At 36.6% G+C, this 27,821-nt stretch overlaps 4 protein-coding genes across 13 annotated transcripts; 2 read left to right on the top strand and 2 right to left on the bottom strand.

The window, feature by feature from the left end:
* Positions 1–1,160: 1,160 nt before the first annotated feature.
* Positions 1,161–2,110, bottom strand: LOC110849170. The gene is made up of 4 exons (XM_022096546.1): positions 2,045–2,110; positions 1,918–1,984; positions 1,756–1,829; positions 1,161–1,688 (listed from the first exon to the last, which is right to left on the bottom strand). The coding sequence occupies exons 1-4, from the start codon at positions 2,108–2,110 to the stop codon at positions 1,245–1,247; spliced, it is 651 nt and encodes a 216-aa protein (XP_021952238.1). The 3' UTR covers positions 1,161–1,244.
* On the top strand, positions 2,103–4,001 carry LOC118435223. The gene is made up of 6 exons (XM_035850884.1): positions 2,103–2,460; positions 2,555–2,695; positions 2,763–3,036; positions 3,104–3,367; positions 3,436–3,505; positions 3,571–4,001. The coding sequence occupies exons 1-6, from the start codon at positions 2,354–2,356 to the stop codon at positions 3,669–3,671; spliced, it is 957 nt and encodes a 318-aa protein (XP_035706777.1). The 5' UTR covers positions 2,103–2,353; the 3' UTR covers positions 3,672–4,001.
* LOC110848073 (probable chitinase 10) lies at positions 3,786–27,649 on the bottom strand. The gene is made up of 31 exons (XM_022095180.2): positions 27,382–27,649; positions 16,758–16,876; positions 15,015–15,334; positions 14,787–14,896; positions 14,686–14,717; positions 14,486–14,591; positions 14,324–14,407; positions 14,232–14,256; positions 13,819–13,879; positions 13,663–13,731; positions 13,540–13,594; positions 13,436–13,467; positions 9,805–9,927; positions 9,574–9,728; positions 8,746–8,909; positions 8,542–8,616; positions 8,224–8,263; positions 7,845–8,150; positions 7,615–7,760; positions 7,456–7,541; positions 7,352–7,379; positions 6,608–6,668; positions 6,409–6,488; positions 5,759–5,807; positions 5,659–5,682; positions 5,482–5,587; positions 5,141–5,418; positions 4,907–5,060; positions 4,781–4,831; positions 4,572–4,718; positions 3,786–4,503 (listed from the first exon to the last, which is right to left on the bottom strand). The coding sequence occupies exons 2-31, from the start codon at positions 16,840–16,842 to the stop codon at positions 4,436–4,438; spliced, it is 3,120 nt and encodes a 1,039-aa protein (XP_021950872.1). The 5' UTR covers positions 16,843–16,876; positions 27,382–27,649; the 3' UTR covers positions 3,786–4,435.
* Positions 9,961–13,407, top strand: LOC110848074. Of its 10 annotated transcripts, XR_004834632.1 has the most exons (13): positions 9,965–10,273; positions 10,341–10,514; positions 10,577–10,789; positions 10,888–11,092; positions 11,177–11,383; positions 11,446–11,499; positions 11,575–11,892; positions 11,958–12,119; positions 12,194–12,658; positions 12,712–12,721; positions 12,799–12,852; positions 12,934–13,140; positions 13,199–13,407. XR_004834632.1 is itself a non-coding variant. In XM_035850885.1 (9 exons), exons 1-5 carry the CDS (start codon positions 10,146–10,148, stop codon positions 11,189–11,191), a joined length of 735 nt encoding a protein of 244 aa, XP_035706778.1. In that variant the 5' UTR covers positions 9,978–10,145; the 3' UTR covers positions 11,192–11,383; positions 11,446–11,499; positions 11,575–11,892; positions 11,958–12,119; positions 12,194–13,407. The 10 variants fall into 10 exon arrangements, 1 of the variants encoding a protein (XP_035706778.1); XR_004834629.1 differs by having other exon boundaries at positions 9,964–10,273; positions 12,799–13,140; XR_004834633.1 differs by lacking the exon at positions 12,712–12,721.
* Positions 27,650–27,821: the final 172 nt, after the last annotated feature.

Raw genomic sequence — 27,821 nt, 5'->3', positions numbered from 1 at the left:
ATCCGTCCAGTCCACCAAATCACTTAGCTTACTGCACTCTTTTCATTCATAAATAAGTAAAATAAAAATGTGTAATGTAATGTTGCTGTTGTTCGCCAACAACTTATGAATATTATTGTTTTGCATCTACGTTCTGCCTTATTTTCGACGTTAAAGCGATTATTTTCCATTCATTGAAAATCTCCTCTCTGCTAAAAGGGCGACACTCCTTTTCTCTCGTCGACGTCGCTGTCGACTGTCGAGTGATGGAGAGGAACAATAATTTTCATCTCGTTTTTATATCGAACAATCCACATAGAAAAGTTTATGCATAATAAATGTATGTACGCACGATGCCAACGGTCTGAATGGATCGAGGAATGCTGTGATCTCATCTCTTATTTTAATACGCTCATTTAGCCACCTCGTTTGATATTTATGTGATGTTTGATGGTCGGTGTGATTGATTTAGATCTACTTTTTGCCCAGATGAGCCTCGTGTAATAGAGTTGTTGCGATATAAAATTCATTCAAATGAGAAGCGTTCAAATTTGCATGTTCAACTTGTAATGCTTCATGAAGTGAAGAAGAAAAGGTGGGTCCTTAAACTTACATCATGTCACGTAGCGTATTCACGTATGTAATGATTAGTTGACACGATAAAAGCTCATCAAGAATGTAAAATTTTGACCAAGCTAAAAATTAGCTCATTCATGGGTGCGATTCGTTCAGTACAGTACGACGTAAAAAATATGTAAGGATATTTATGGGTGAAAAATGATTTGTTGGTGAAATATAAATATCCGATATTTATTGCTGTAAAAAAACCTGTAACTATTTTTATGTGGTGATGATGATGACGACAATTGATGATTCAATTATGTACGAATTGAGGTGCGAGTTCTCATAATTCACAGCACAACTGGGAACTAGTGCGAACTTGTAGGATGAATATTTAATTTCTTGTTCTTATAAGTAAATAAGTGTATCAAACAGGCAAATATTTGGATTGGTTGGTGTTACTGAGCAAGTAGTTCAGTAATGTATGCAAAATTCGTACCAGTGCTATGAATTTTTTACTCGTATTGCGTATGCACTACAGTCAGAGGAATGATGTCATATTTGTATTTTTTTTATTTCAAAAACAATTAAGATGATCTCAATAAGATTTTTTTCCGGTTGACTCACCCCAAATTTAAAAGAGAAAATATTTAATAAATTACAATTTTGTATGCTTCATTTTGTCGATTGTCGCCAAAAGTCGTCTAAATCGTGGGGTATCCAATTCCTCCAATGGTTGCATTGTAAGACGGAGGTGGTCCTACGTCAGAATCCATCTTTTCTTTTCTAGGATTAGATTCTTTGTAAGCATGGGATCCAGTAACATCGCCATCAGCTCGCATCATTTCGTTGTGATTGGAATTTACTTGTCGGAGAAAGTCCGCAGGTAAGGGGAAAGCGTGAAAAGGTTGGGGAACAATTCCTGTTGGAAGTCCAATTGGTTGTCGCTGCGCTGCCTTTAATTCTTCAACGAAGGAAAGCACCACGTAAATGCAGTAGATGTCGATTGAGATCATGAGTACTTTCCCTGTCATCCGTCCTTCATCATAATTCTGGCATTTAAAGTAAAACTCGAAGCCGTTGACGACATCCAAAACCGTGTTCATCACATTTACAGCGACCCAGATCATGCAGTGTCGCCAATTCCTCTGTACGTAGATTAAATAGTATAAGTACTAAAAGTAATTGTAATTAGGTAAGTGAAGGTAGACTTACTTTGATTGCTCCTATGAACAAAATCGCGGCACAGAGAGAGAGAAAAGACAAACGCAATATTTGAAATTCGGCTTCTAAAGTGGGTTAAACATTTAATAATTATTAGTAAACTTTAGTATGTATTAAGTATGCATCATAGACAACATTACAACATTACATTACGTTCGGCTTGTTTGAGATTCAGGAGGTAATGATGAAACATGTATAGGAGGCCAACGCAGTAAGTAGTCTGGCAAACAGATATGTAATAAATATGTGTTAATTTAGTAAGGCTTGCATAGGATCTCACCATTAAACACACTGCAACGAGCTTGACCCCACTTTCCAAATTTCGGTAACACGTGAGGTTGAGCATTTTTGGAGAATTTTCTTGACCACTGTGAACGGTGGGCTTCAATTTGTGCCTCCTAAAATTCGGAATAAAACGTTCCCAGAACTTTCAACGACAAAAAACATGCAACTAATTTCCAGACACGATTGATTGACTATACGTTCCTAAAGAAACACTTGTTCGACTATGGTTGAAAATATCATAAATATTTTGTGCTGCTACTTTTCATGAGATTTTTCATAGGAAGTGTTCTTCTGTGGTGAAAATATGAAAATGATATATAATGTTTTCATCCTTTTACTATTAGTTTTCCAGCATAATGTTCATTTCATATTTTGCAATGACAGCGAGGAATTGGCGAACTCACCTTACGAGTAATTTAAAAATAGCGTAAAATGGTCATGGTCCTACCTAAAAAGTAGGAAGGGAAGTGTACTTTCATCAACCATAAATTCTATCATTTTACAGGTTGTTGTACTTCAAAATAGAGCCGGGCCAGTCTTTCCACCCGCTTCTTAAATATCCTCCTTATCGTCGATGCATCCCTCGGGAACAATTGACCAAAGTGAACGTGACTGGAGGAAGGGGCAAACGCTGGAGACTTTACTGGTAAGTAGAATATTTTACACTTACACGTTTAGAAAATGGACTGATAATTCGAGGTTTCACTCAAAAGGTCGAAATTTGCGTGGGACGCGTATTACTTTGAAAATGGCGACGAAGTCACAAACTGGGAGTTGGAGAAGGAGAATGGCGATGGGAAAACATCCTTCTGGAAAGAATCCGCTTATCCGGTGCTTATCATGATTGCATGGATCACAGTTGCTGGATCCGTGGGTTTATTTTTCTACCCTCTCCTTGCCATGGCGGTGTTCCGTTTGATGTTTTGGACTTGGGAACTGGCCACGAACCGATTTGTGCGTAGAATTTGTCGCTGGATCATAATTAAGGTGGCTGCGTATTTGTACTGAATTTATGCAAATAGTTATTCAAAAACTAACTCTATATTTCGTGCAGATTGAGAAATCCAAGAGAAACAATGTCCTCAGCGTGTATCGAAATGCAGGTCGCAAACCGCCCGTGTATAAATACAAGCTGCCCAAATTTCTCAGGGAAGATCCGCACGAAGCAACGCCCAAAGAGTTGGATGAAAGTGAGGAGGAATTTTGGAGTAGTGACGACGAGCTTAATATGATGGGGCAGGGGGTCATGAAAAATAAGAAAATGACGTATAAACCTACGCCAGAATTTACTCCAGAGTATCCTCCGGAAGTTGAAGAGGTGATTTTTAATACTTCTGGGTATATATTTAAACAGGTCACATGTGAAATAAAATGTCTGAAATTTAGATGACGGATGGCCTATTGTCCAGAGATATGTTTACATACTTGCGGAAAGTCAAGCAGCATGGAATGTTTGGTTAGCTCACTTATATTTTTGATTCAAAACCAGGTAATTATTGGCTTAATGATGTCTCAATGTAGCTGTTTGGACCGAGGGGACCGATAATATCGATCTAGCCGAGATTTCCCAAAGTAACAATAAACCCCCGAAACTTACGACTTCGAAGGAGCAACTGTCTTAACAGCTAAAAAAATAATGTGTATCACAAGTTGTTACTGTTGTATGATCGCGTTTATTTCCAGTAGTAAAATATAATTTTTTTTCAATGTTACGTACACACAAACAAACCGTAAAATAAGCGGGTATACAAATGTAGCGTGATTTATTGTTTCGGATATTTATTTAGACTAAATCACAACAATAGTGTCATTTTCTAAATTGTCGTACATACAGAGAATTAGAGTCAGAATCTCTTTAATATCAGCTCGTTCTAAGAAAAAAATATAAAATAAAATAAAATTACTACTAAAAAAAACTGCGGGTTGGGGGTAACAAAACAGTCTGAAGTATTTACATAACATGTATTTAGAGAGACCATATTATGTACATTACTGTCTAATCAAGTTCATACTCATCTAACAATTTTGTAAACTATTAAAAATCGTGTGCGATAATCAGTTACTTAATTAATTACTAATTAATGCATTCAGTATTACATGTACATTTGACACCACAGTTTTACCTTCTTGTTCATATTTTTTCAAAAATATAAACTTAGCGAGCAGTAGTATTACAAAATAAGAAATTATTATTATTACTTACTACACAATACATCTTTCCTGCGCTGTTAATAAATGGAGAAACTTTTTTTACATTAAATAAAATACATACAGTACAAAACAGTAGGACAGTTGTAAAATAATGCTGTCTATGGATGGGTATTTGGTGGTGGGCAATTAAAAATAACTACGCATTTATGAGTAATTACATAATTTTTTTGAGTTTCTATTTGGCAGAGGGTGGTGCTTGGGTGTGTGCACTGCATCGCTCAACTTTTTCGGGCCAGTCACAAACTGAAATGCAAAATCAAAATTCAATATAGTGATTTGTGACAATTATCAAATAAGTTAAAAACATGTACCATTCTCATTTTCGTTGAAAACCAATTGTGCTGGACATGGCATGTGATGTTTCCTTTCGCCTTCACACATGTAATATTTGGTACAGTCTGCGTAGTCGATGTGGTAAGAAATGTGACCATCTTCTTCAGCGCAGGTCACTTCATTTGCTGAAATAAGGAGACAAATTAGTATAATTAACTTTAGTGAAAGCATCAAGAGGACAACTTACGATCCTTTTTCCCCTTTGCGACACCACCATTGGCAGTTCCTTCGTATGGGCCTAGAATGTAAAAATTGTTTTTTAGAGTTTGACACATGCTTTTAAATTATGTATGCGCATTTAAGATGACCTTACCGTCATATTCGAGACCCACTTTGTATCCGGCAAGTTCGGTGGTCATGCTCTTAAGGAGCGGATACTTCCCACTTCCACACGATCCTCTGAAATCGTCCAAGTCCACGCTCCACACCATCACACCACCAAGTCCTTCCTCCTTCAACCATTCCATCTATTTCGGAAATAGAAAAATAATCCAAAATTTTCTAAAAGTCAGTAACAGCACAAAATCTGTATTTATGCAGAAATCACCTTCGTTTTCAGCGATCTCTCATCATCAAATCCAACCCATTGGCTTCCCTTGTACGCGAAGGGGACCATTTGTTCGTTATCCCAAACCAACGTGGTATTGTCACCTCCCAAAAAGTCGCAGATTTCGTAATAAGCTAGGAACCCAGCTTCTCCGGTGTACTTTCCAGACTCCCCACCGCTCTCGGCTGGAGACCCGATGTCAAACTTGTTGGGATCACTCAAAGTGAAACTGCGACCATACGTGGGCATTCCGATCAATAACTTTTCCTTTGGAGCTCCTATTTATACAAAAGTGTGTAAAATACATATGCATTTACAAATTAATAATGTTTCTATCCTACCCATTTTCATCCATTGTTTTGCCCCGTGATCCACCGTCAATTTTTTCTCTGCAGAAGTTGCAGACTCGATCGGAAAGAGTGGAGCGTTATGGCCGACAGCTTTCTCCTGTCAATTATTTTTATTTTTAGGGAAATCTTTGACTATTTAAAACTGTTAATTATCTAAAAAAAAATTACCCAAGGTCCGTGAAGGTCATAGGTCTAAGATAACAACAAGGTAAGAACGTTAATTAACGATAATACATAAATTATACATATATTCAAATAAAATACTGACCATGATGTTGAAGAAGTCCACATATTTCGATAGCTCTGGGACATCATAGCTACACGGAGGGAGTAAAAGAAAAAAAGAGAAAAGTAGATTTGGGACGTTTAGTCATTTATTTAGCAAGAAAAGGAGGAAATGGCAAGGAAATATCTTTGCAAGGAATAATCAGTGAAATATAAAGTAAAGCAAAAACTTCCATCTTTTTAATGGTGCGTGAAATGGGTTTCCATCTCTTTATGGGATTGGAGAAAGCGTTTGCATGGATCTTCGTCGTAATGGAATAGAGGCAGTTGTGCCATTACATATTATATTCTCTCCCAGATTTTACATCTCTTCTCTGCCTGCATAAAACCTACTTCTTCTTCTTCCTTGATACGCTTGGAGCAGTCACAGGTTACAGAGCGGAAAAGGATAGTTTAAGGGTATCATCATTTTAAGCATTTTTAACCGGATGGGAAAGTAGTTTAAGAGCATTTTTGAATGTTTTTCCTTGTCAATTTGATTTGAAATACGACAAAAACTGGCAGTTGCTTGCTATGTACGTACATAAATTTATGTACGTACACATAAAGTGTAGTATGTACTTGGTAATATGGAGTTTAGTAATGTAGGTCATCACTGCTTGATGCATATCCATAAGTAAAACTGGACCTTACCCTGCCTCAATGGCTATCGAGCTGGCTGGGACGGCTGCAGTGAGAAGGAGTCGATTCAACTTGGAGCTCTTCGCCTCGCCCTTTGTTTTGAAAATTCATAGAATTTTAGTCAGTCAGATAAAAATTAAATTTTTCGCAAAAAACACAAAAACAATTTAAGGCGATGGTATATTTATTTATAAGCGAAATATCTTCTTACTTCAAAGGCAAGTCGAAGTTCGCGAATAAGGTCGAGATACGATGCTTTGTCGTCTTCGCCTCTGTAAAAGACATAAAAAATTAATTAAATTTACTAATACAAACATTATCACTTTGTCAAAGGGAAATTAAAGCATTCCGACAAATAGGTCAAAACCCTGAGATGAAGGTTAATGCACTAGAAAAAGTACTCGAAAACCATTGTCATCTTGACCTCTGCTGATAAATTAATTATTTTCACACCCCATTTGATTCCACCAGACCACATTCATCATTCCACCTCTACGCCCTTTGTGCTATTGATTTATTGAGGAAAAGAGAGGAGAAAGTTGGAGAATTCTGCTTTGTATTAGGAAAACAACGAGAGATCGCTGATTATCGGAGTTATTATTATCTGCAAAAGTGCATATAGCGTAGTGTTGTGTAACCATAATAGATACAGCATCGAGGGTACTAGATTTTCCTCAAGCATGTTTTATTATATAACAAAACAAAGTAACATCTCATTTCTCTAGTCTGGACTCTGGAAAAATAGACAACTACGGAGAAGTAAGAGTTAAAGCTATTATATGAAAACGGAGTAGAAATAAATCTCTCGAGTTGGCCCTAAAATTGAGCTGGGCAAATTAAATTGTTTTGGGAAAAAGGATAAATCATTGGGATCAAGTGAATAATGGAACGAGAGGAAAAATGTTAGTCCTCATTATTGAACTTATACAACAAGGACATTATTAAAATTACTGACCTAGGATATTCCCACGAAACGTCCAAACCTTTTGATTTGAAAAGAAAAGGAAACACATAAATATAAATATCGATTTATTTCCTAGATCAACATTACGAATTTACCATCTAGATTGTGTTCTCTGAGGTATTCGACTGCATCATAGACGAATTGATTCATCCGGAAAACATTGGCAGTAAGCTCCTTAAACCTAAATTACAATTTATTTATCATAATCGTCTCAGGTCAACTGGTCGCGTTACAGAGAAAGAAAGAGAGCTTACGGCTTGCTCCCGAACGACCAACCACCTAAAGCTAAGAGGATTTTGATGTCTGGGTTTTTATCCTTCAGTTTCAAGAGTTTCTTGTACGTTCCTTCCTTCAAGTCGTCCCCAATGTCCGACTCCAAACCGGGTGCTAGTTTGTTGTCCTATTGAAAAAAGGAAATAAATTGAGACAAATTGTAGGAAAAGCTTTCAACAAATTGTGCACATTTATCTTAGCAAGTACTTACTTTAAGTTTGGCGAAAGCGTAGACGACATGGGTGCAGAGTTTGGCATCGATATCCTCAACGTGAAAGCGCCCAATCCCGTCCCGTTTGGAGGACCAGTTCGTCACATAGCACATGACTTGCGGTGGTCGGCTGGCGGTATCAACAGGTTCGTCATCCTCTTCACTGTCATCTCGAAGGGGGAGTTGTTGCACCCCTTTTTTGTTCTTGGTTTTGGCGAGGAGTTCTGAAACGGGGATTTTCAAAGCGGGTGGCAGCGTGGCGGATGGCTTGCTCGGTTTTCCAGCAACTTTCTCCCAGTCGATGTCCTGAAAGAATAAAAATTAGGGGTGTGTGATTGGAGCCGCCACCACGTTTTTTTACGGATCCTGTTTAACCTACCTTGGCATTCTTGTCACGTGGCGTTCCCAACAACTCCTCTCTGGAAGGAAAGAATGAAATGAAATGGTGTTATATTCCCAACCACAAACACAATAAAGCACGAAACAAGTCTTGTTTTGAGCATAAAGAAAAAATCTGCTGTGACCCAAATGGTGGTCGTAGAGAAAATCGAGCACCCCATTTCGCCCAACAAGAACTTGGTGGACGAGAGCATAATAATATTTGATGACAGCAGTTTAGACCAAAAAAATGTCTCCGAACGGAAAAACAAGAAGCCATTTGAGTTCATCGAGGCACAAATATGTATGCATTGCCTACCTCATAGCGCCAATCAAAGGATATTTCCCTCCGCCACAGATAGTGCCGGTAAAATCGTCCATGTCAACGGTCCAGCTACAAGAAAAACACGGACATAAATATAAATATCGATTTCCTTGGTCAAACATGACGAAATTACTGGCTGCAAATTTTACCCACTTTTCTATAAGCATAAAATCACATCATTTCAGCGAGAAAACTTACACCATGGCTCCAGCAAATCCTTCATCTTGAATCCACTTCATCTTATTTCGGATGGATCTTTCGTCATCAAATCCCACCCACTGATCTCCTTCGATCATGTAGGGAACCTTCATCTCCTCGTCCCACACATACTTGGCCTTCCCACCTCGCAACATCTCGCAAATCTAAAACAGATATCAGAAAACACCGCATTAACTCTAAATATTTATGGCATTCGTCTCTCCGTCCGTTCGACCAGATAGCAAGTTCGGCATCACCACCAGTAACATTATTCCCACAACATATTACATAACCAATTCTGGAGAGAGAGAGAAGAGCGAGAAAAAGGAAACATTCCCACGTTGCATGCATGTTGTTTGCCTTCAGATCACATTTAAAGCTGGCTCACACTCGATTCCCCCTTTGCGTGGACAAACGACAGGAAGACTTATTTTTATGAAAAACGTGATGAGCATCGGTACGACACAATTTGCATTGTAAAACACAATAAAATAAAACTAGTCATGTCCCAAGTCCCCACACTGTCTCATCTCCATTCGAGATCTTGTATCATCCTGCCTCCATTCCTCCCGGAGAGAGAGAGAGAAAGTAAGTAGATACATGCATGCAATTCGGAACTGGAGCAGAAATTCATGCATTATTTTCGCTATCTTCTTCTCAGCGATTATTCAGACGGGTTCGAAACTAGGGGCAAATTCATATTTAATCCAGAAGCGAAGCGAGCAAACCAATTTTAACTGACACGCTCTTCACGATATTTATTGCAATTTTTTGGTGTATGTTTGTCATGTCTGGAACTTAAAAATGAGCATTTTTGTATGTAGCTACCTCGTAATAAGCGAGGAATCCTCCTTCCTTCGTGTACGTTCCTGCATTGCCTCCACCCTTGGTTGCAACGTTCACGGAGAAGTTGCGTCTGTCCGTCAAAGTGAAAGTTCGTCCATACGTGGGCATTCCAATCACCATTTTTTCCTTGGGAGCACCTGTTGTTTGGAATAGCAATTTATGTTATGAAACAGATTTCTGGACTGTTTTTCTTAAATCGGGATCGATTCGTACCCATTTTGACCCAAAGACCGGCAGCATGACTGACACTTAACTGCTTTCTCCATTCAGAGTCAGACGAGGGGGCGTAAAGTGGGGCGTTGTGTCCGGTTTGGCTCTCCCAGCGACCGTGGAAATCTGAAATAAAATACTAAATTAATCGAACTATTGAAAACTATTATATTCCAAACATGATATGTAATGTAAGCTCCGTTTGGTGACTATGTACCAACTGAGACAAAAGTTGGCGAACTTCAAAAGTCAATAACAAACTGTTGACCATTCTCTTTCTCTCTTCGCTAAACTACAAAAAGACTTGTTCACCAAATTTTTATTGTTTGTCGATTTTTTATAAAATGTCCGAGCCTGATCTTCACTCCTCGTCATCGTCAGGAGACGAATCTACACCTCCCACCACAAAAAAACGTAGAGGCATCTTCTCGGATTCATCTGAATCAGACTTTAAAAAAGTCCAGAAGAAAAGGTATAAGGCATATTTATATTCTGCCACATAGGACTGTCATTGACTATTTCTTGTTGACAAACTGTAGGAAACGTCGGCGAAAGAAGCCAGCGATGATGAATGTGTTATCATCTGATTCTGATGATTTTAAAGATGTCACCAAACACACCATTGCTCGACGCGTGACCAGGTCAGCTGTACATACATCTGGTTCGGATAAATCAAGCCGCGATTCCGGTTTTAGGACATCAGCCAGTTTAAAGTACGGTACTTTGTAGGCTTGTATCAGAAATAAACTTAATAATTATATATTTTATAATCCAGTTCACGGTCACTACTAAGGGAGCAAGGATACGAATATCCGTCGACCGAGGAATCTTCGACTGACGGAGTTGTAACGTTCAGATATAGAACACATAAGATCGACGCAATTTTTTCTCATCGGACGAAGTCAGGAAAAAATATGTTTAAACTTTTAAATCAACAGAGTGAGAAGGCTAGGTCAAAGGACGCAATAATTAATGGAATAAAAAGGAGGTAAACGTACATTATTTCACTAACAACAAATAAATAGTAAATGCTAAAAACTCGTCAATTCAATCAGATTTTGATTTGATTATATTTTATTGTCACAGATATAAGCATAAACCTCCTGAATTCTCACGACCAATTACCCCTCCTATTTTATCTCCAGAGTCCGAAACGGATGAGGACGTTGAGGTCGACGGAAAAAAATACAAGTTGAAGAAAGTGGGAATATCGAAGTATCGAATTCGAGGAAAGTTTCGGAGAATGTATGTGACTGAAATGTGTCCCATAAAGAATCCCTGCAGTAGGGAGGTTAGTATCAACAACATACGAAGCTGGTGGGATTCATCACTTATTGAGAGATCAGAAACAGTTCTAAATTTTACTTATATGCAGGTTGGAATCAAATAATGATGAAAAGATGCGGCCCTGTTTAGCAAACCCTGATCCAGATGAAATCGTCTACATCGTTGTAAACGGCATAACGCATGAACTTCGGTATGATAGAGAATCAAGTCAGCGATCTGGGATGGACTTGTATCGACTAAAAAATACTCGACAATGTCGGACTATTACAGGATGGAGGAACGCCATCATCAGATTGTAAGTTAATGCAAATATTATGTTATAATTATGGCATTTAATTTCTGGTTTTAAATCAACAGGCAGTATGTTAAGGCAGGAAGAAATGAATGGCTTACTCATCAGACCAGACCCATGTAACTAAGTCTTCTTTAAGAATTAATATTACTTTATCTCCGCAAATGCTTAAAAATTTTCCTTTTTACTTATAGTCCACGAGAAGTGATGAGGCATATTTCTCCTTTCAACGTAAATCCTAGAGGAATTTACACCAATTCAGTCGATGCAATGGCAGATATCGAAAACGTTGAAGAAATGTAAGAATATTTCAAAACCTACGATAAAATCAAGGATGGATTTCTCTCACTACGGCGGCGCTACATCTACTTTGTCGTCATCATTCCTGAAGAGCTAGTTAGTCACATCCAACCGGATTCGACCAACCACTGTCCCGAGATTTATGATTGGCTTCGCGATCATGAAGATGATGACAGCATATATGTTCAATTATACGTTGGACGTAATTCACGGTAAAGTTTACTTACTTTATCTTGTTTAAATGGTGTAGTAATTATCTTAATACTCATTACACCAGTCGACCCGAACCCTCTGCATTCACATTTAACCCTCGTATTAAAACGTCAATAAGACGAGAAGTAAACGCTGGTGGTCGAGCGTTTCTTTTGCATGTTCACGAGGAAAATTATCCAAATAGAAGGGAAGAATCGGAATTGCGACACTGGAGGCTGCAGTAATTGTAAATTTACTGATCATTTATCGTAATATAATATAGTCATCCTTAACCAAAGTGTATATTTGACTCAATAATAGGCGTATCTGTCGTGGATTAATCCCAACGCTCCAAATAATTCTCAAGTCGGAAAATTAAAATATTGTAGGGCTAATCGTCACGGCGAGACAGACATTTTTATGGACTCCGATCCATCAATTCAAGCCCATATTCGTCAGATTGCGTCCACCAGATCACGCCGTCCCTTCCACTTTCTCAAGGATCCCACTGTCCCTTGCCAAATTGATCACTTATATCCCGGTCAACCCTACTCTGCTATGATGCATCCAGATAGGGATAAGATCACTGAAGTTCTTCTCGATAATTTAGAAAAAGATGAACTCACGGCCCAATCCACAGACGAAGAATCAGATACGGAAATGGACAACATGAATGACGATGACGATGTATTTGAAGATGAATCCCTGGATATATCAGTTGTTGATTCATCAAATCACCCAGAGACCTTGATGAGCACCTTCCCTGCCTGCCTACCATTTCAACGGGTAAGGTAATATTTAAATAGCATCAGTATTTGATAATATTTGAACTATTTTAGCAATCTCGAGGTGAGAACAGTTGCGGAATGAATGCGGTTAACAATTTTAATCTGCAAGAATCGCTTTATTCGAGGGAGTTTTTCCAGGAAATCGCAGCCAATTTGGAGGAACACGAGAGAAAAATAATTGATGTTGGAGAGGTAAAAATTTATGTCTGTATGCAATTGGTGATGGTGGCGCATATGCCGGTGAGAATGGAGATTATAGCGTAGAGGTTATAGATCGAGCCCTTGTCTACGCTAACTATCAGGTGTCTAGACGGGCCAGTGACTTTAACATTAATTCATCCTTTGGATTTATCTACAATCCTGGAAATCACTGGATAGCTGTGAGACGCGTTCGTGATCAGTGGGTTATTTTTGACACTCTGGCGAACAGGCCTTCCGTTATATCAGAGTTAGATGTAACGAAATTGGTTCACAAATATGGTATGTGTTTAAATCATGATACTTAATAAATAACATGTAACAATTTTACTCTGTACAGGGGACACTTTAATCGTTGTTACGGGAAGCACAAGAGAGGGAGAGAGAGAGAGAGACTGATTGGTGATAATGTTTGTATGTTTTGTAATGCAATCAATCAATTAGTCAGATCAGCGATCAATTTTCCAGTGTTCATTGTCGTAAATAATTTAATTATAAAGATAAAGTAAAAGATAAATAAAGTAATTTTGATGCAAATCTTAATTTTAATTAATGATACTAATAAAAACGTTCTTACCATAAGCCATGATGTTGAGTATGTCCAAATATCTGAAGAGGGGAAAACGATTATCAAAGTGAAAGTAACTTTTTTTAATAACTACTATTTATTTATGCACATACTTTGCAACTGCGGGTACGTCATAACCTCCTCTGATCGAGTCTGGTCCAACAGGCACTACACATGAATTTAGTAAACATGAGTTTAATTTAATTTCTAAATGAATAGTAATTAATTAGTCTTACCTGCCGCGGTGAGCAAGAGTTTTGGTCGTTTTGCCTCCTCTGCTTCAGCAATGAAGGCTTCTTGGAGTTCTGTCATTTAAAAAATCATGAATGTCACGTCACTGAACTAAATTAATCAGATTGAACTTTTTATCTAGAAAATGAAGATTTTTTTACCCTTGAGTAGAAGCACGTAATTCTTTTTATCATCGCTTCCTTTAGGATATTCCCAATCAATCTGAGCAGAAAATTGTAAATTGTAAATAGAAAATAGAAAATTAAGGGTGTGATTGGAACCGCCTCCACGCAGTGCACTCTGGGGCTTTCACCACGTTGGTGAAAGTATAAAATGGCTCCAGAATTAAAGAACAATGGGTTTTAGGTGCGACCCACAGGAAAGACTGCAGTCCCAAAGTGACCCTGATCCCTCCTGCTTAATCGCTGGGGGCCCCGATTTAGGCCGGAGCCAGGGTCACTTTGGAAGGGTGGAGGCGACCCACTATAAAAAACGTGCATGGGACAGGATGAGGAAAAGGGTCTACGTTCCCATGCCCTGGGCACTCCTGAGGGAGTGGCTGACGTTTACTTACATCCAATCCGTCGAAATTTCGCTCCCTAAGGAATTGATTAGGTTAAGATTATTAGCAGATAAGTTGGCATTCTGGAAAGAATAAATGCTCACCTCAAATATGGGATGGCGGAGAAAATGAAGATCTGCCTTGTATATCTGGTAGCCGACATTTCTTTGAACTTTTGAGTTCCGAAACTGAAAAAGGGGAAAGTACATACATTTGGAAAGGAATTGCTACACAAGTTGCATAAATATTTCGAATAAATTATGTACCTCCACCCTCCAATGGCTAGAAGCGTTTTCAAGTCGGGGTTGACTTTCTTTAACCCGTTGATCTTATCGTAAAGTCCAATCTTTCCATCCTTGGTTTCGTCGTTTCCTTCAAAAACCAGACAATTGTTTCACATATGCATTTTAAGATTGTTGGAGGAATTTTGCGTTGACTATAAATAATAAACTATATAAATGTCTACCTTCAAAGCTGGACAACTTTCCCTTTTTCATCCTGAACAAGAAAAAACCAATTAAATTTCCATATTTTTTATATAGCTTTTCCATAACTTTGTTAACTTGCCATCCGAATGCGAAGATCATGTGAGTGCAAAGATCGGCTGGGATGTTTTCAGGAAGAAATTTTCCAATATTGGGTCGATATTGAGACCAATTTGTATAGTAACAGACAATCTACGACGATCAGACGATCAACAGACGTACAATTTATAACAATTGCATTCCCATTATAAACGTGTGCGTACATATAATACCGGAAATAATAATATTACTAAGAGTAGAATAATATTACCTTCTTCTTGCCGTCAACGGAATTTGAAGACGTCGACTTTGACTTGGAACCGGAAGCAGCCACTCCCAGTCTATTCGTAGGCCTGAGCCTTGTCGACACTTTGGATTGAATCGACCCTGCTGGAGTTTGGTCATCATCATCGGAAGATTTTGACGACGAGCTTCCACGGAATCGTCCCCCACCGGTACGTCTGGAAACTGGTTTTTTGCTCGTGGTTTCCGCAGAGGTATCTGACGATGCTGCGGTTGTGGTGGAGGTTCCCCTCGTCTTTCCGCGACCTCTGCCCCTCAGCCTTAATCGAGTACTAGACTTTGTGCTTTCTAAATGAACAAAAATGCGGTATAATCAACTATGTACCTCGTTCCAACAAAACTGATAAGCAATATTTGAAATCGAATAATACGCGTACACGGAGTATTTAGGATTAGTGGAAATTCGAAGAAAAAGTTCGATTTTCGGATGCTATTCTGCACTCACTTTAGTCACTTTCAAGATTTCATGAAAAAATCGAAATATAGAAATTGGATTAAGTTGGTTTTTTAATTTTTGTCGTATTTGCTCTGCAATAATTATTATCATCCATGAAGTATGCTAAATAAGAAATTGATTTTGCAAATATTGTGACCACATCTAGTCCTGTCTTCTCACTACTTTTCATTTGACACTATTTAGCTACCGGCATTCAACATATGCACCATCATAATAATAAAATATTTACGTGGTACGATAGATACCCCATAGAATTACAGATACATGCATATTTACTTCCAAAATACGTTCATGCACACCTTGTACGCCAAGTTTGTTAGCAAATTAATTAAACGGCTCATTAAAAACTGAAACCACTTAAAATCTCCCAACCACCACCACCTCCTTCTCGTCTTCTTCCTGAGAAACTCGACTCATCGAGGGTGAAAGGGATCATTTTGCATATCACAACAAGGAGGAGCAACAGCTCTATAGGAATATTTTGGTGGTGAGTAGGCAGCCTGAGTGGTTTTAATGAAGCCATTCTAGCGCAAAGTTACAGATCTAATGAGTTATTCTGCTAATCCTTTTAGACCGTTGTATTTTGTAATGATGGTCTTTAGTCAATTCAAATGAGCTTTCCCTTTCAGGATCACTTCACCTAAAATGCACACTTCAACTCGTCTTCTTCTTACACTTCTTATGAATGAATGAGCTGGGCAGAAATTGTAGAGTGTGTGAAGCAGAAGGAGAGTCGGCTATTATTTCAACTCTAATAATATCGTCGTCGTCGTCATTAAAATGTGCATATCAGAGCTTTGCCAAAGTGTAAGACACAAATGAGCGAGTCATAAATTAGAAAACTCATGGTGTATTTATAATGTATGTATGGGTTTCGTAGGACTTGAAAGAAGAAAAAGGACCAATTTAAGTAAGCTGGATTCGCATTAAGGGTGCTATTCCAAACTTATTAAGCTGAGGAAATTGCGATAAATAACATGTGAAGATGCATAGTATTTCTATGAGCTTATTTTTTCCAGAAACTTTATTTAATTGTGATTCTTGGGTGATCATCCGATTAATGAAAATAGTTTAACTTTTACTGCCACCATTAATTTTTAAAAGTTTTTTGAAAAATCTTTGAGATCATTTCTACGCATGTCGTTATAATTAATGGCAAATAGGATTCGAAATATTGACAAATAAAACAAACTTTTTCCTCGTTTTTCCACTTCCTAAAACTTCCGTGTAAATCCAATTAAAGTTTTTTTTTACCTTTTTCATCGTCAGCAAAGATGTTGGCAACAAGACAGAACACAAGGACGGCCACAAGGGCCAAGCGTATTTTTGACCACTTCATCAGCTATCGGGTTTGGTGGTCCTTAATTTAAATTCTGCAAAAAATTAGAAATTATTATAGTCATTTTTATCACAAATTACTAAATTCATATGTACTACATAAAGTTCTAAAACTATTTAGCGTACAATAATTCCTACTGCATTGTATATGCATTAATCAACTTTTCTTTACTCGCATTGAATGTACAATACAAAATTCAACGTCTCAATACATGAAATATGCACATTTAAGAGTTGCACACTGCAATTTCTTCAGATATTGTAACAGTTTCTTCTAATCAGACTTGCAAATATGGTCCGGGTCAATGCAAGTAGTAATTAAAAATCGATTTAATTTAAACTCTTAGCAATAATACTTTGAGAGTGGGTGCGGCCAATGTGCAGTGTGCATTAGATAAGGCGTGGCCAGGTTATCAGGGAAGTCGTCGCAAGTATCAAATTAAGAACAGCTATGAAACATTATGTACATCCTGCACGCCCAAATAATTCGGGGGAATTTATACATACACAGCAAGCATAATTACAAACTGCTAAAATGCTGTCAACCGTCAACCATACCAAAAAAAGTCACGTTAATAAGCACAATTTTTTTCGTCATCATGTGACACAGTTAATAATTGATTGACTCGCGTAATAACTACTGCGTTCACTCATCCAAAAATCATTAAGGAGAACTAATATTGACAAGTACGAATTAAAAGTGTTGGAAGACATATAATGCCGATGAGAGTAAACTGTTGTCTCGATCAGACTAATACAGAATAATTTTCTGTAAAGGGAAATAAATGCATGTTTCTTGTCCCTAAGACATTTATTGTCCTTAGATGATGCAGAACCTGACCTATTAATTCATCATGTCACGTCGCCAAGAAATCTCTTCTTCCGTTTTCAAGTCCATTGTTAAAATGTTTTGACATTCATTCATCCTTTTGGCTACTCGCACTTGTCTCAAATGAGATTGGGAGAGGATGACATGGAATAAATTTGTTTCCAATTCAATCATTGCATAAATTGTTTAAGGTTCCTCATAAATTTTTATGTTGAATCTGTAGCACGGAGAATATCTGTGACTTCTTAACTGATTGTGAGACTCAGAATGAAGCAAGCAGCATTTATGTACTTATTTATTTATATGCTTGTTTGCAGTACTCACACAATTCCACGAATGACTCAACGATTGCAAAATCATTAACAACTCTACCGTATCTTGTGTTTTTTTAAGATGTGACAAAATTGAAAGGCATGCAAGGGTTGGAATAATGAATGACGACAAGAAGTGTGTAATGTGTATCAATCAGAAAGCATTGTATGGGCAGGAGCAGTACATTTCCTGCTTGTCATAAAGATGCAGATAAATATATTTATATTTTTGGTTCGTGTTACTATTTTGATATTTAAGGTTTGACAATTTTATATTTGTATATTTATAATTTAATTTATAGTTATTTTTTAGCTACTGCATAATACTTGTGAAAATTATGAAACTTTCTGAAGATCTGCTCAATCGAAGTTATGTAATGAATATTCCATTCATAGAATCAGTTGCAATATCGATATTGTAAAATCCATACAGAATTAGGTCCGGTTAGTCTATCATTCATATTTGCATATATAAAATCTTATCCATGCTTACTTAAATGGTATCATAAAATCTGCTCATTTAGCAACATGGACTGTACACCTGTATGCTCATTAAATAAGAGTTTTGCTTTGTCTGAAACCCTTAACAAGTCTGCTTACGTCGATAGTGTTGTATCTTACAATGGAAGTTTCTTAGTGTATGCTCTCGGATTTTGGCCAAATTAGTTTCAATTGATCACAAGTTTAGTTCATATGAAATTTTCAAAATACACTATCCGCAAATGTGCAGCTTTGGCGGAGATATTTGCATCCGAAGAGGAGAAAGCGCACCTTGAAGTTAACAAATCTTAGGCTTTCCAAATTTACTGCGCATTTTCTCCTCTTCGGATGCAAATATCTTAGGAAACCTCGTATTCACATATTTGTAATTCCATTTGTGATCGATTGACACTTGTTATGTCAAAATCCGAGAGCATACGCTGGGAAACCTCCACTGTTCATGAATTATAGCAATGCCTAAATACAGAAACACGATATCACAATTTGCTGTAATTATATAGCCCACCACAAATAAATGTGTAGGTATAACGCAAAGAGAGCAAAAGTGTGATTCATATCCTTGAAATTGAGAAGGGTGTGGTGTGGTTATATGCAAAATTCGCATATCTAAATAAACATAAAGGACCTGCCGAACACCATCAAGCAGCAATTACACTATATTCCAAAAGAGTTTATTTGTACATATGTACCTGTTGCTAATACGAATACAATTGTCGTGTGCAATTGGACATTAGAATTCTATAAAATATCTATGCTTGTGATAAAAACTATAACAAGGGACAACTATCAGACTAGAAAATCCACTATGCACATATCTAAATCTATGTATTGCAGGCTGCATTTTGCACAATATTGCACCGTATCTTAGATGCAAATAAATAGATAATAAATTGTCGCATATCCGAGTTTCGAGGTCCTTCCTCATTTTACTTTTAAGAGATGTGTGCGTATATCTATGCATTTATGTAGAGCAGAATAAGCTGCAGTTTCATTTAACTAAATATTATTTAGATTACAATTAATTATTGTTAGGATTAAAAAAATATCACTCGCAAATATACCTATAACAGCACGTACTTATTTCAAGCATAGCCAAATAATTAAAATGACCACCAGCCAATCCCCCTGCTCTCACTAGTAAATAAAACACTTGAAAAACTCACAATCGTTGAATCGTCTTGATGCAACAATTACAACTCATTTGCACTCCAAAGGAGCAACCACAACACAAATGCAGCTAGATTATTGCTGCAAGAGCGAACCAATTTCTACCGTAATAAGCAAGGTTTTAGCTTCTGTTCAGGTCAAGTGAATGTACGATCGAGGACATTTTCATAAAGAACATTCTGACATTAGGTATCTGCAATTGACAGACATGCTGATGGAATTGTAGGCATAATACGTACCTAAATAAGTATGCAATTGCAATACGTTACATACATTTACCCTGCCTTTACGATGCAATCTCATAAAGTAATAGTTGCCTGTTATCATCAAGCCGTTGTTGCACTAAAAATGACACCTGACTGCGAATTGAGCATGGCAATGGAACAAATTACTTTCTCAGGATATTATTTTTAGTCTCCCACCCATAAAACATTATGGTAACGCGAACGCAGCAGTATTTCTTGCGAATGGACTAACAAAGTTCATAAAACGGCCCATTTTTCAATAATCATCATCTTTCTTTACCGTAAACTTTGCCATGCTAATTAATTGAAGGTGACTGACTCACATGCAACTTTTGATTGATGTAGGGATGCAATTTGCGAGTCAGAATTACCTTGCGTTTGGTACAGATTAGTTTTGGAGTGACTGGGCCATTAGGTATTATTATTATTGGGCTATTATTATGGCACGGCGAAATTTTTTCTTGGAAGTAGCGATCTTGCTTAATAATTATTTCTACATTGATTGGATGTATATTTGCATGTTATGAATGTGTAATAATAGTTTGAGAAACATTTGTGCTACACATAATTTTGTTGACGCTCCCAAAATAACGTTTAACAATTTGTAATTAATTCATGTTAATTCAAAACGAGTAAAAATATGAATTTGCAGAGAAATGGATAGTGCATAAGTAATAAGTATATAAATATATACGTGAGGTGCCTGCGGCTATCAACCGCGCCTAATTCTCAAGGAAAACTAGAGCAATTCTCTTTAACCAAACGAACCTCACCGCCCGAACTTATCTGTGATCATTTATTACAATATTGCTTATAGCAGAGTGCACTAGCAATCCTAAATATTAGGCATTTGGTAAGAACATATTTCTGCTCATATTTGCTGGAACTTTTTTAAGAATATTTGTTTAACATTATATATAATTGTTTGGAAGCAACAGGTTTTCCACTAATTCATGTTACGTGAGATTTGGTCTGCATTTGAAGGCGATGCGAAATGGTTTGGTCTAATTCCTGGTTGGTGGCAATGAAATGGAATTTTTATACTGTTACAAATACACGACGATGACAATACATTACGCTCAAAAGACTAGGCACTAGATATCTATGTACATGGATAAAAGCTGCTTTGTACTTGCTTAAGTGGATATCACAATGCAAGTTGCTTTTTATAATGGTTTACATTTCTTTATGGAACTCGTGCAATTCTTGAGTGAGATTGCTTACTTACTTATTGTGACTCACAGTCTGTTACAGACTTCCTGGTGTTTTCAAGTTTTTCGCTCAATATCTAAAGTGGATCTTTGGTCATATTGGTTTATTAATAATAACAATGCAATATTTGTACTGATGCATTTTAACAATAATAATGCCGGAATCTGCTAAAACAACTTGATCGGTTTTCCGTCGACCTTCGGCTATCGTCAACAAGACGGCGTCCATCGATCCAATTCAACCCAGTAAATATTTGTTTTTCCTATTATGCATTCACATCAATTAATGAAAACACCAACCATCCGTAACCTTCGGCTATATTTTGGACAATCTCCCCAAAATTGTGAGCTTATGCTGTTACAAAATCACCCCAAATCTTAACCATTCTTAATAAACATGAGGAAACAAAGTAAGAATTTTGTCGTGCATCATTGTTCGCATGTTTTCATAAATTTACTCGCTCAAAACCTTCAACAACTATGCCAAAGCTAAATCCTTACTTACTTATCTACCTAACAAATATCTAATTAAAAATTTCAATCGCATCGCACTGCATTGATAACTTCACCCAACGAGAAAAACCTAATGACTTCAAAGGCATTTGACTTTCCCTTGAGAAGTATTATTAAAGCATTATCATTTGATTCGTCTTCTTGATTTGCATCAATCAAAGTGAAGCTTCGCACAGGATTTAAAAAAATAGTTTCGCTCGTCACAAGTTTAGTTTCCTCTGCTGCATTATTTCATATTAAAAACAAACAATAAAATTGTTCTCGTCCGATGCAATCGGTATTTACGAATGACAATAAATTCGCACCGCAGTTTTTTATGTATTGTGCAGCCTGACAATTGTTGAGTGTCCTCTCTCCGTCTGTGGGAAAATAATCCAATAAATATAAAAGGAGAGCTGCATATGTAGATATGCAATATTGAAATAGCTGATTCATCCAAGTGCATATACACTTGAATGAAATCGTAATTTATCTGATGCAAAAGTTTTCTTCTGTTTTGTAAATAAAACAACCGTGTGGAAATGAGCGACTTGTTGTTGAGGTTAGAAATAAATATTTAACCTTCCCAATAATGCCTATCAAATTTGACGTGCAGCCTTTGTGTCTTGGTAGAATATTGTGTTTTGGTTTGGGTGCAATTTGATGGAACATTGTTGGACATGGGAAGTACTAAAGTGAGTAAATATTTCAAGGTTTGGGTTAAAATTACGATTGCAATCGCTGAGAACTTCCAGTTTCAATTACCTAAGTAAAGGTGAATATTCATGTTTCTTTTGTGCAGTAGTTTGAGGTGCGTAAATAAATATCTGAATCTTGCAAGTGGAACGAGCTTGTATTTTTAAAGATGGGTATTAAAGGTTCAAAAGTTTTGAATAAAACTTGACAAACAACTTTCACTTAACGCAACGCAACGTATAATTTTTTTAAGACTACGACTGCATTTTTAATTCAAATTAGCAGTTCGACTGTGTTGTTTGTCGCATTACGGTGGCGTAAATATGTGGTCATGTGTATACATACGTCCATCACAAAACAAGCCACTTGGAAGAAGAGGTATGTTGCCACCCTGCCGCAATTTCACTTGAATCACACATGTGCATAAATTTCATTTTTATATAATAAGAAAGCAAATGAAATTAGAAATTATATAATAATTTTGTCGTTACATAAAATCTCGAGAATAAAAAACAATAAAAATACAGAGAATCTAAAAATCATTGACCATTCATAATGACCACGCTTATCTCGGAAAATAATTATTATTGTCAACCGCGTGGTTAACTGGGCGAAACATAAATCTTCATTCTTTGTTAGACCACACAATCTGTTTTTCTCAGTTTTCTTCTTTTTTAAGGTACTTGCTAACAGGTTGTAAAAAATAAAATTTCAGCCCACGATGAGCTTATTTTAGGTAAAAATGTCATTTGCAAAAATCTGCAAAATTTTTAAAAAATATTTAACTGTTTTTAACATTAAATTAATACAAAAATATGTAGTATTTCACGTATGTATTGCTGACACTTGCTGAATAACCTAGCCGACTTGACATTGACAATAAAAAACAGATGCCAATTGGCAAGTAAAATACAAATTTGGTGATCTTCATTTCATTCAGATAGAGTAATCTCGAATGTTCATACGTGCCTAGTTCAGCGAGCCAGTTGCAACTTTATTACTTCACAAGAACTATGGTTATTGCCAATTTCTGTATTCTTGCATATGCATGTGCTCATTCAAAAGGTAAATTAAAGTTGAGTTATGTTATGTGCTTCGCATTCCTTATTTCGCGTATAAATGTTGATGCATAGCAAAACTAGGATAAATAAAGTGAGCAAACGGAGGCAATAATAATGCAGACTTTTTTTCAATATTGGTCATAACACGATACGATCAGTAAGTCATTCTGTCAGACAAATGGATGGATGGATGGACGCATAAAAAATAAAGGTCCATTTCCCAATTTTAAAAAGGTAAAGCAAGTTCATTTAATTATTCCTTGTGGTAATTGTTGTTGTTTCTTCTTTAGCAATCAAGTTCACATTGAACTGCACTTATGTTGGCAACGTTACACACCAGATTTCCCCCTGTGCTTATGGAAATCCATGCAGACAAGCATGATTAATAAGGCATGTAGCAAATTAATTTTTATAAAAGAAGGTGCTATCTACGGATAAAAATAACAATTTAAGGAAAACAATGCGTCATGAGAGAGGAGGTGAAGGATTTGCAATTTATTACGCATTTACATCCACGTAGCAGTAAATTGCAAATAATAATGTTAGGTATAGGTAAAATATGCATGTAAATATTTAAATGTTACATTTTTTGCCAAACTAACCCAAATTCAAACACGCTGAATTTTAATTAGTAAATAGATACATAATTTCTTCGAGAAATGTTAAGAATTTGGCTGAAATTGAATCCTCCAACTTTAAACTGAAACCAGTCCTCCAAAAATATCCGACAAGGCTGGAAGGGTCAAATTTTCAGCCTAAATATAAAAGTGAGCCAACAATGGAGAGACGTGTGGGCGAAGAGGAAGGAAGGATGCACTACGAACGAATTTTATGAATTCAGGTAAACTTTCATCAATCCATCTTCGGATGCAGACAAGTTTTGTTCGACCCTCCGCCTTCTTCTTCTTCACTCTCGTCCCGTTAGTCGCCCCAATTCCCTCGTAAGAATTTTCATGTGCATGTTGTACATAAGTACTTCAACCAAGGAATGAATCGATTTACAGATTTAGATCACTTTTAGGCATATAATAATACTTATAATGCACCATTACAACAAATATTGGGTGCGGCGGCATCCACGTGAATAAGGATTGTTCCCATTGTATAACAACAATTCCGCATGAATCTCCTCGAATTAATCTGGATTATTACCTAATAAAAACGGAATTTTTGCCGTAATATATTTAAATTTGATTTCGTCTGCCACATTTCCTCCCGGAACACAGCAACGGCATCACCGTCGTTTACATTTGATTAAGAACACGACGGCATATTCTGTCTTGTAATTTGAGCTACATACAGAAAATTGGTACAAACACAAAGGCAAGTTGTTACATAAACGGGATGCGTAGTAATTTGCTTACATATATTTCTCATTTCCGAAAAATTTCTCTCGTTTTTTTTCCTGTCTGCTTATTTATTTTATGATAAAAATGCGCATAATTTTTTGTTTGGGAGAAGAATCCAACACTTATTTACTTGAAGAATATTTATTTAACGAAGTGCATCACTTTTGATCCGACAAGAAATTGCTTCCACAATTATCATCGGAACTTCTTGTCATGAAATAAATTACATGTTGAGAAGACACTCACTTTTTCATTTCATCACATCACATCTTGAAAAAAATGATGAGAGGTGGATACGGAAAACGAACATTTGGCAAGTGGAAATGGAAGTTGAAATAAATAAATTACGATTTAGATAATGCGTCAATTTCAATATTTGCACTATTTAACTGTTCCTTCTCACATTTTGCAATGCATAAACAACAGTTAGTAACTTTAATTTTACAACACAGCAACGGCATCACCGTCGTTTACATTTGATTAAGAACACGACGGCATATTCTGTCTTGTAATTTGAGCTAATTTATTTAAGAACAAGTGAAGAAATATGAATCAGGGAGTGAGAAGAGAAGAGAGAAAAAGTCGGCAAAAACTAACTCGTCATTTATTAGCAAAAGTAGCAAAAGTAATGAAGACGCATATCTATCTTCTGATGATGCTGACAATTTATCCGCTCTTGAATTGGAATATCTACAAACGAATAATGATGAAGAACAAGAGAGATTTCGTAAAGAAACTTTTCGTCGTGACTCTGCGAATTGAGGCTTTGTTTCATTTTGACTCAGATTTCTTCAGGAATCGTAAGTACATTTATATAAAGTTGTAAAGTTTAGAAATTAATACCGTCGTGATCTTCTCTTTAATAATATTCTTAATCTGGGCAATAAATCATTTGTAACAAGATTAACCATTATCATTATCGTCATTATAAGTTATTCCTCTATCTTTCAACACTACTTGGATATATATATTGCTATAATTAATAGCATAAAATGGGATTAGTATTGATGGCTGGTAATTAAAAAAATACAAGATTTCGAGTCAGTTATTGTTCTTGCAAGTATATTATTTTTTAAAGCTGAACTTGAATTTTGTTTTATGGAATGTTCATTTTTTTTGAAGGAATAATAACAATAATTGCAACGTGAACTACATTGTAAAAATAATTATTTTGCATTGTTGCCGGCAAAGTTGAGGTAAATGCGTATTTGGCAAAAGGTATCTGAATCAGCTATCTTTTTTGGAAGTGCAGTGCAGTTGTAAATGAAGGCAGTCCTTATGGAATAAAAATACATACATCAATTGAGACACGAAGGAACACGAGTCATAATTGGGAATCAGTCCGTGAATATTGAATTGAACGCCACAAAACCACCAGCAGCAACAATCAGCAAACTAAGCTAACAATATCTCTCAAGATACGTACACGCCAAAGGAATACGTTGGATGAGATTTTTCGCCGTAAATAGTTTGGCACTGCACACGTTCTTAAAAAAGTACGTATCTGCAAACACACGTCCGTGTTTTGCGTATATATGTGATTTAAATTCAAGTGCAAAATATTTCATGGTTTTCTACACATTATTAAAAATCAATATACTCATTTTTGCACTTGCAAATTAACTACATACATATTTCTTACGGATAACTTTGCAATTAGTTCATATTTTCAAGACATTTTTTTTGCAAGTACTGATATTTATGTAGATCACACCTTCTCCCTTCGCACACCACACCACCCTTGCAATTATTAACTCTTGACAAGAAAAAAATTGTAATTTTTGCACTCTCACTTTTTGCACACCTTAAACATAAAACTTGACTCTTTTGAGACCAGACAAGAAGACAAAAATTGCCCTGCTGTCCTTTGAAGTAATCTTCTTGGAGCCGAGCAGATTCCAAAATTGTAGCGCATTGTGTTAAATAAGTTGCATGCAATAATAATTCAGCTCTCAAGGTGCGTGCTTTGATGTTTCGTTCTTTATTATCTTTTTTCTTATATATTCCTTAGAAGAAAAGTGTGCAAAAAGAAGAGCGCTATATTTATTTGTAGGTGCATGTCTGCCCTCTTATACATAATGTGTCACATGACGTCGCCCCCTTATTATGGCAGGGTCCTGCCTGAATGGCAAAAAAAGCCTGCTGACACATTTCGCATTTTGCAAACATTCCCTACATGCTTTTCTTCACAACCATCAATTACCTTCAACTTTATCCACACATAAATGTTTGCGAGTCGTAATGTGATGTAAATTCTTGCCTTATTTATTTTGCATGTTAAGAATTTTAAAACATTATTAAGCACTCTCGCTTTCATATTGGTAGCTAAAGGCGAGACGATAAATACCAATAATATGCAAGTAAGTAAGCAATGTTTGAGCTGCACGGAGGTAGTTTGTGCATGAACTTCGTATTAAAACCATTTGAGAGGATGTTTGGCATCATTGTTTATTGGATTTCACGATCGTCAGTAACTGTCTCAAGCCTTAAAAAGTTCAACTCTTCTGGCAGTAAATTTAATGGGCGTTGTTCAACAGAAAAATAAAAGAAATTGGCAAAAGCCTTGAAGATGAAAATGAATGGTTTGTGTGTTTAGTAAAATTTTTGAAAGTTCCAGATTCAAAATATGCATGAATTCCTTGAAAAAATGCTACAATATGTAAAAATTAAAAAAATACCTTCTTTACGATGATTAAATCCAATCACTCTTTTCCTTCCAATTTTATTATGTACGTATTCACAGAAGAGATCACAGAAGAAGTGGACACTTTTCCCCAAATTGCCTCCTGGATTGCTCCACAACTAATTAGTCAATCGGAATAAATGAAATGAAATGCTGGTCACCGTCGTTGCTGCAGTTGCAATTTAATGCAATTCTTTCAGCAACATGCGTCCTCCGTCAAGAACACAAACGCACTAAGCATGCAAAAGAATAGCACCACTACTGACTCACTGATCTACTCCTGAACAAAGGCGAATCAAGCCAAGCCAACCAAGGCAAGGTGGTTCACTTACTAAATAGTAATCGTACTTACTGTAAGAAGGTAACTTCATAAACCTGCACAGGTAACTGGCAAAGCATTCACAAGATATTATTCTTGTAGCATCGCAGAGATTT

The sequence above is a fragment of the Folsomia candida genome, unplaced genomic scaffold (genome assembly GCF_002217175.1).
Source record: "Folsomia candida strain VU population unplaced genomic scaffold, ASM221717v1 Fcan01_Sc004, whole genome shotgun sequence".
Lineage (NCBI taxonomy): Eukaryota > Metazoa > Arthropoda > Collembola > Entomobryomorpha > Isotomidae > Folsomia > Folsomia candida.
This window is presented reverse-complemented; position numbering and strand designations above follow the sequence as displayed.

What these genes read in the sequence shown, in the direction of transcription:
- LOC110849170 (XM_022096546.1), bottom strand. Translation starts at nt 2,110, where the DNA reads ATGCTCAACCTCACGTGTTACCGAAATTTGGAAAGTGGGGTCAAGCTC. An exon ending in TCGTTGCAGTGTGTTTAATG is followed by an intron (nt 1,985 to 2,044) that starts GTGAGATCCTAT and finishes TCTGTTTGCCAG; the next exon opens with ACTACTTACTGCGTTGGCCT. An exon ending in TGTTCATAGGAGCAATCAAA is followed by an intron (nt 1,689 to 1,755) that starts GTAAGTCTACCT and finishes ATCTACGTACAG; the next exon opens with AGGAATTGGCGACACTGCAT.
- LOC118435223 (XM_035850884.1), top strand. Translation starts at nt 2,354, where the DNA reads ATGAAAATGATATATAATGTTTTCATCCTTTTACTATTAGTTTTCCAG. An exon ending in TTGGCGAACTCACCTTACGA is followed by an intron (nt 2,461 to 2,554) that starts GTAATTTAAAAA and finishes ATCATTTTACAG; the next exon opens with GTTGTTGTACTTCAAAATAG. An exon ending in GTCGCTGGATCATAATTAAG is followed by an intron (nt 3,037 to 3,103) that starts GTGGCTGCGTAT and finishes TATTTCGTGCAG; the next exon opens with ATTGAGAAATCCAAGAGAAA.
- LOC110848074 (XM_035850885.1), top strand. Translation starts at nt 10,146, where the DNA reads ATGTCCGAGCCTGATCTTCACTCCTCGTCATCGTCAGGAGACGAATCT. An exon ending in AAAAAAGTCCAGAAGAAAAG is followed by an intron (nt 10,274 to 10,340) that starts GTATAAGGCATA and finishes GACAAACTGTAG; the next exon opens with GAAACGTCGGCGAAAGAAGC. An exon ending in ATTAATGGAATAAAAAGGAG is followed by an intron (nt 10,790 to 10,887) that starts GTAAACGTACAT and finishes TTATTGTCACAG; the next exon opens with ATATAAGCATAAACCTCCTG.
- LOC110848073 (XM_022095180.2), bottom strand. Translation starts at nt 16,842, where the DNA reads ATGAAGTGGTCAAAAATACGCTTGGCCCTTGTGGCCGTCCTTGTGTTC. An exon ending in CCGTTGACGGCAAGAAGAAG is followed by an intron (nt 14,897 to 15,014) that starts GTAATATTATTC and finishes TGATCGTCGTAG; the next exon opens with ATTGTCTGTTACTATACAAA. An exon ending in AACTTCGACTTGCCTTTGAA is followed by an intron (nt 6,489 to 6,607) that starts GTAAGAAGATAT and finishes TTCAAAACAAAG; the next exon opens with GGCGAGGCGAAGAGCTCCAA.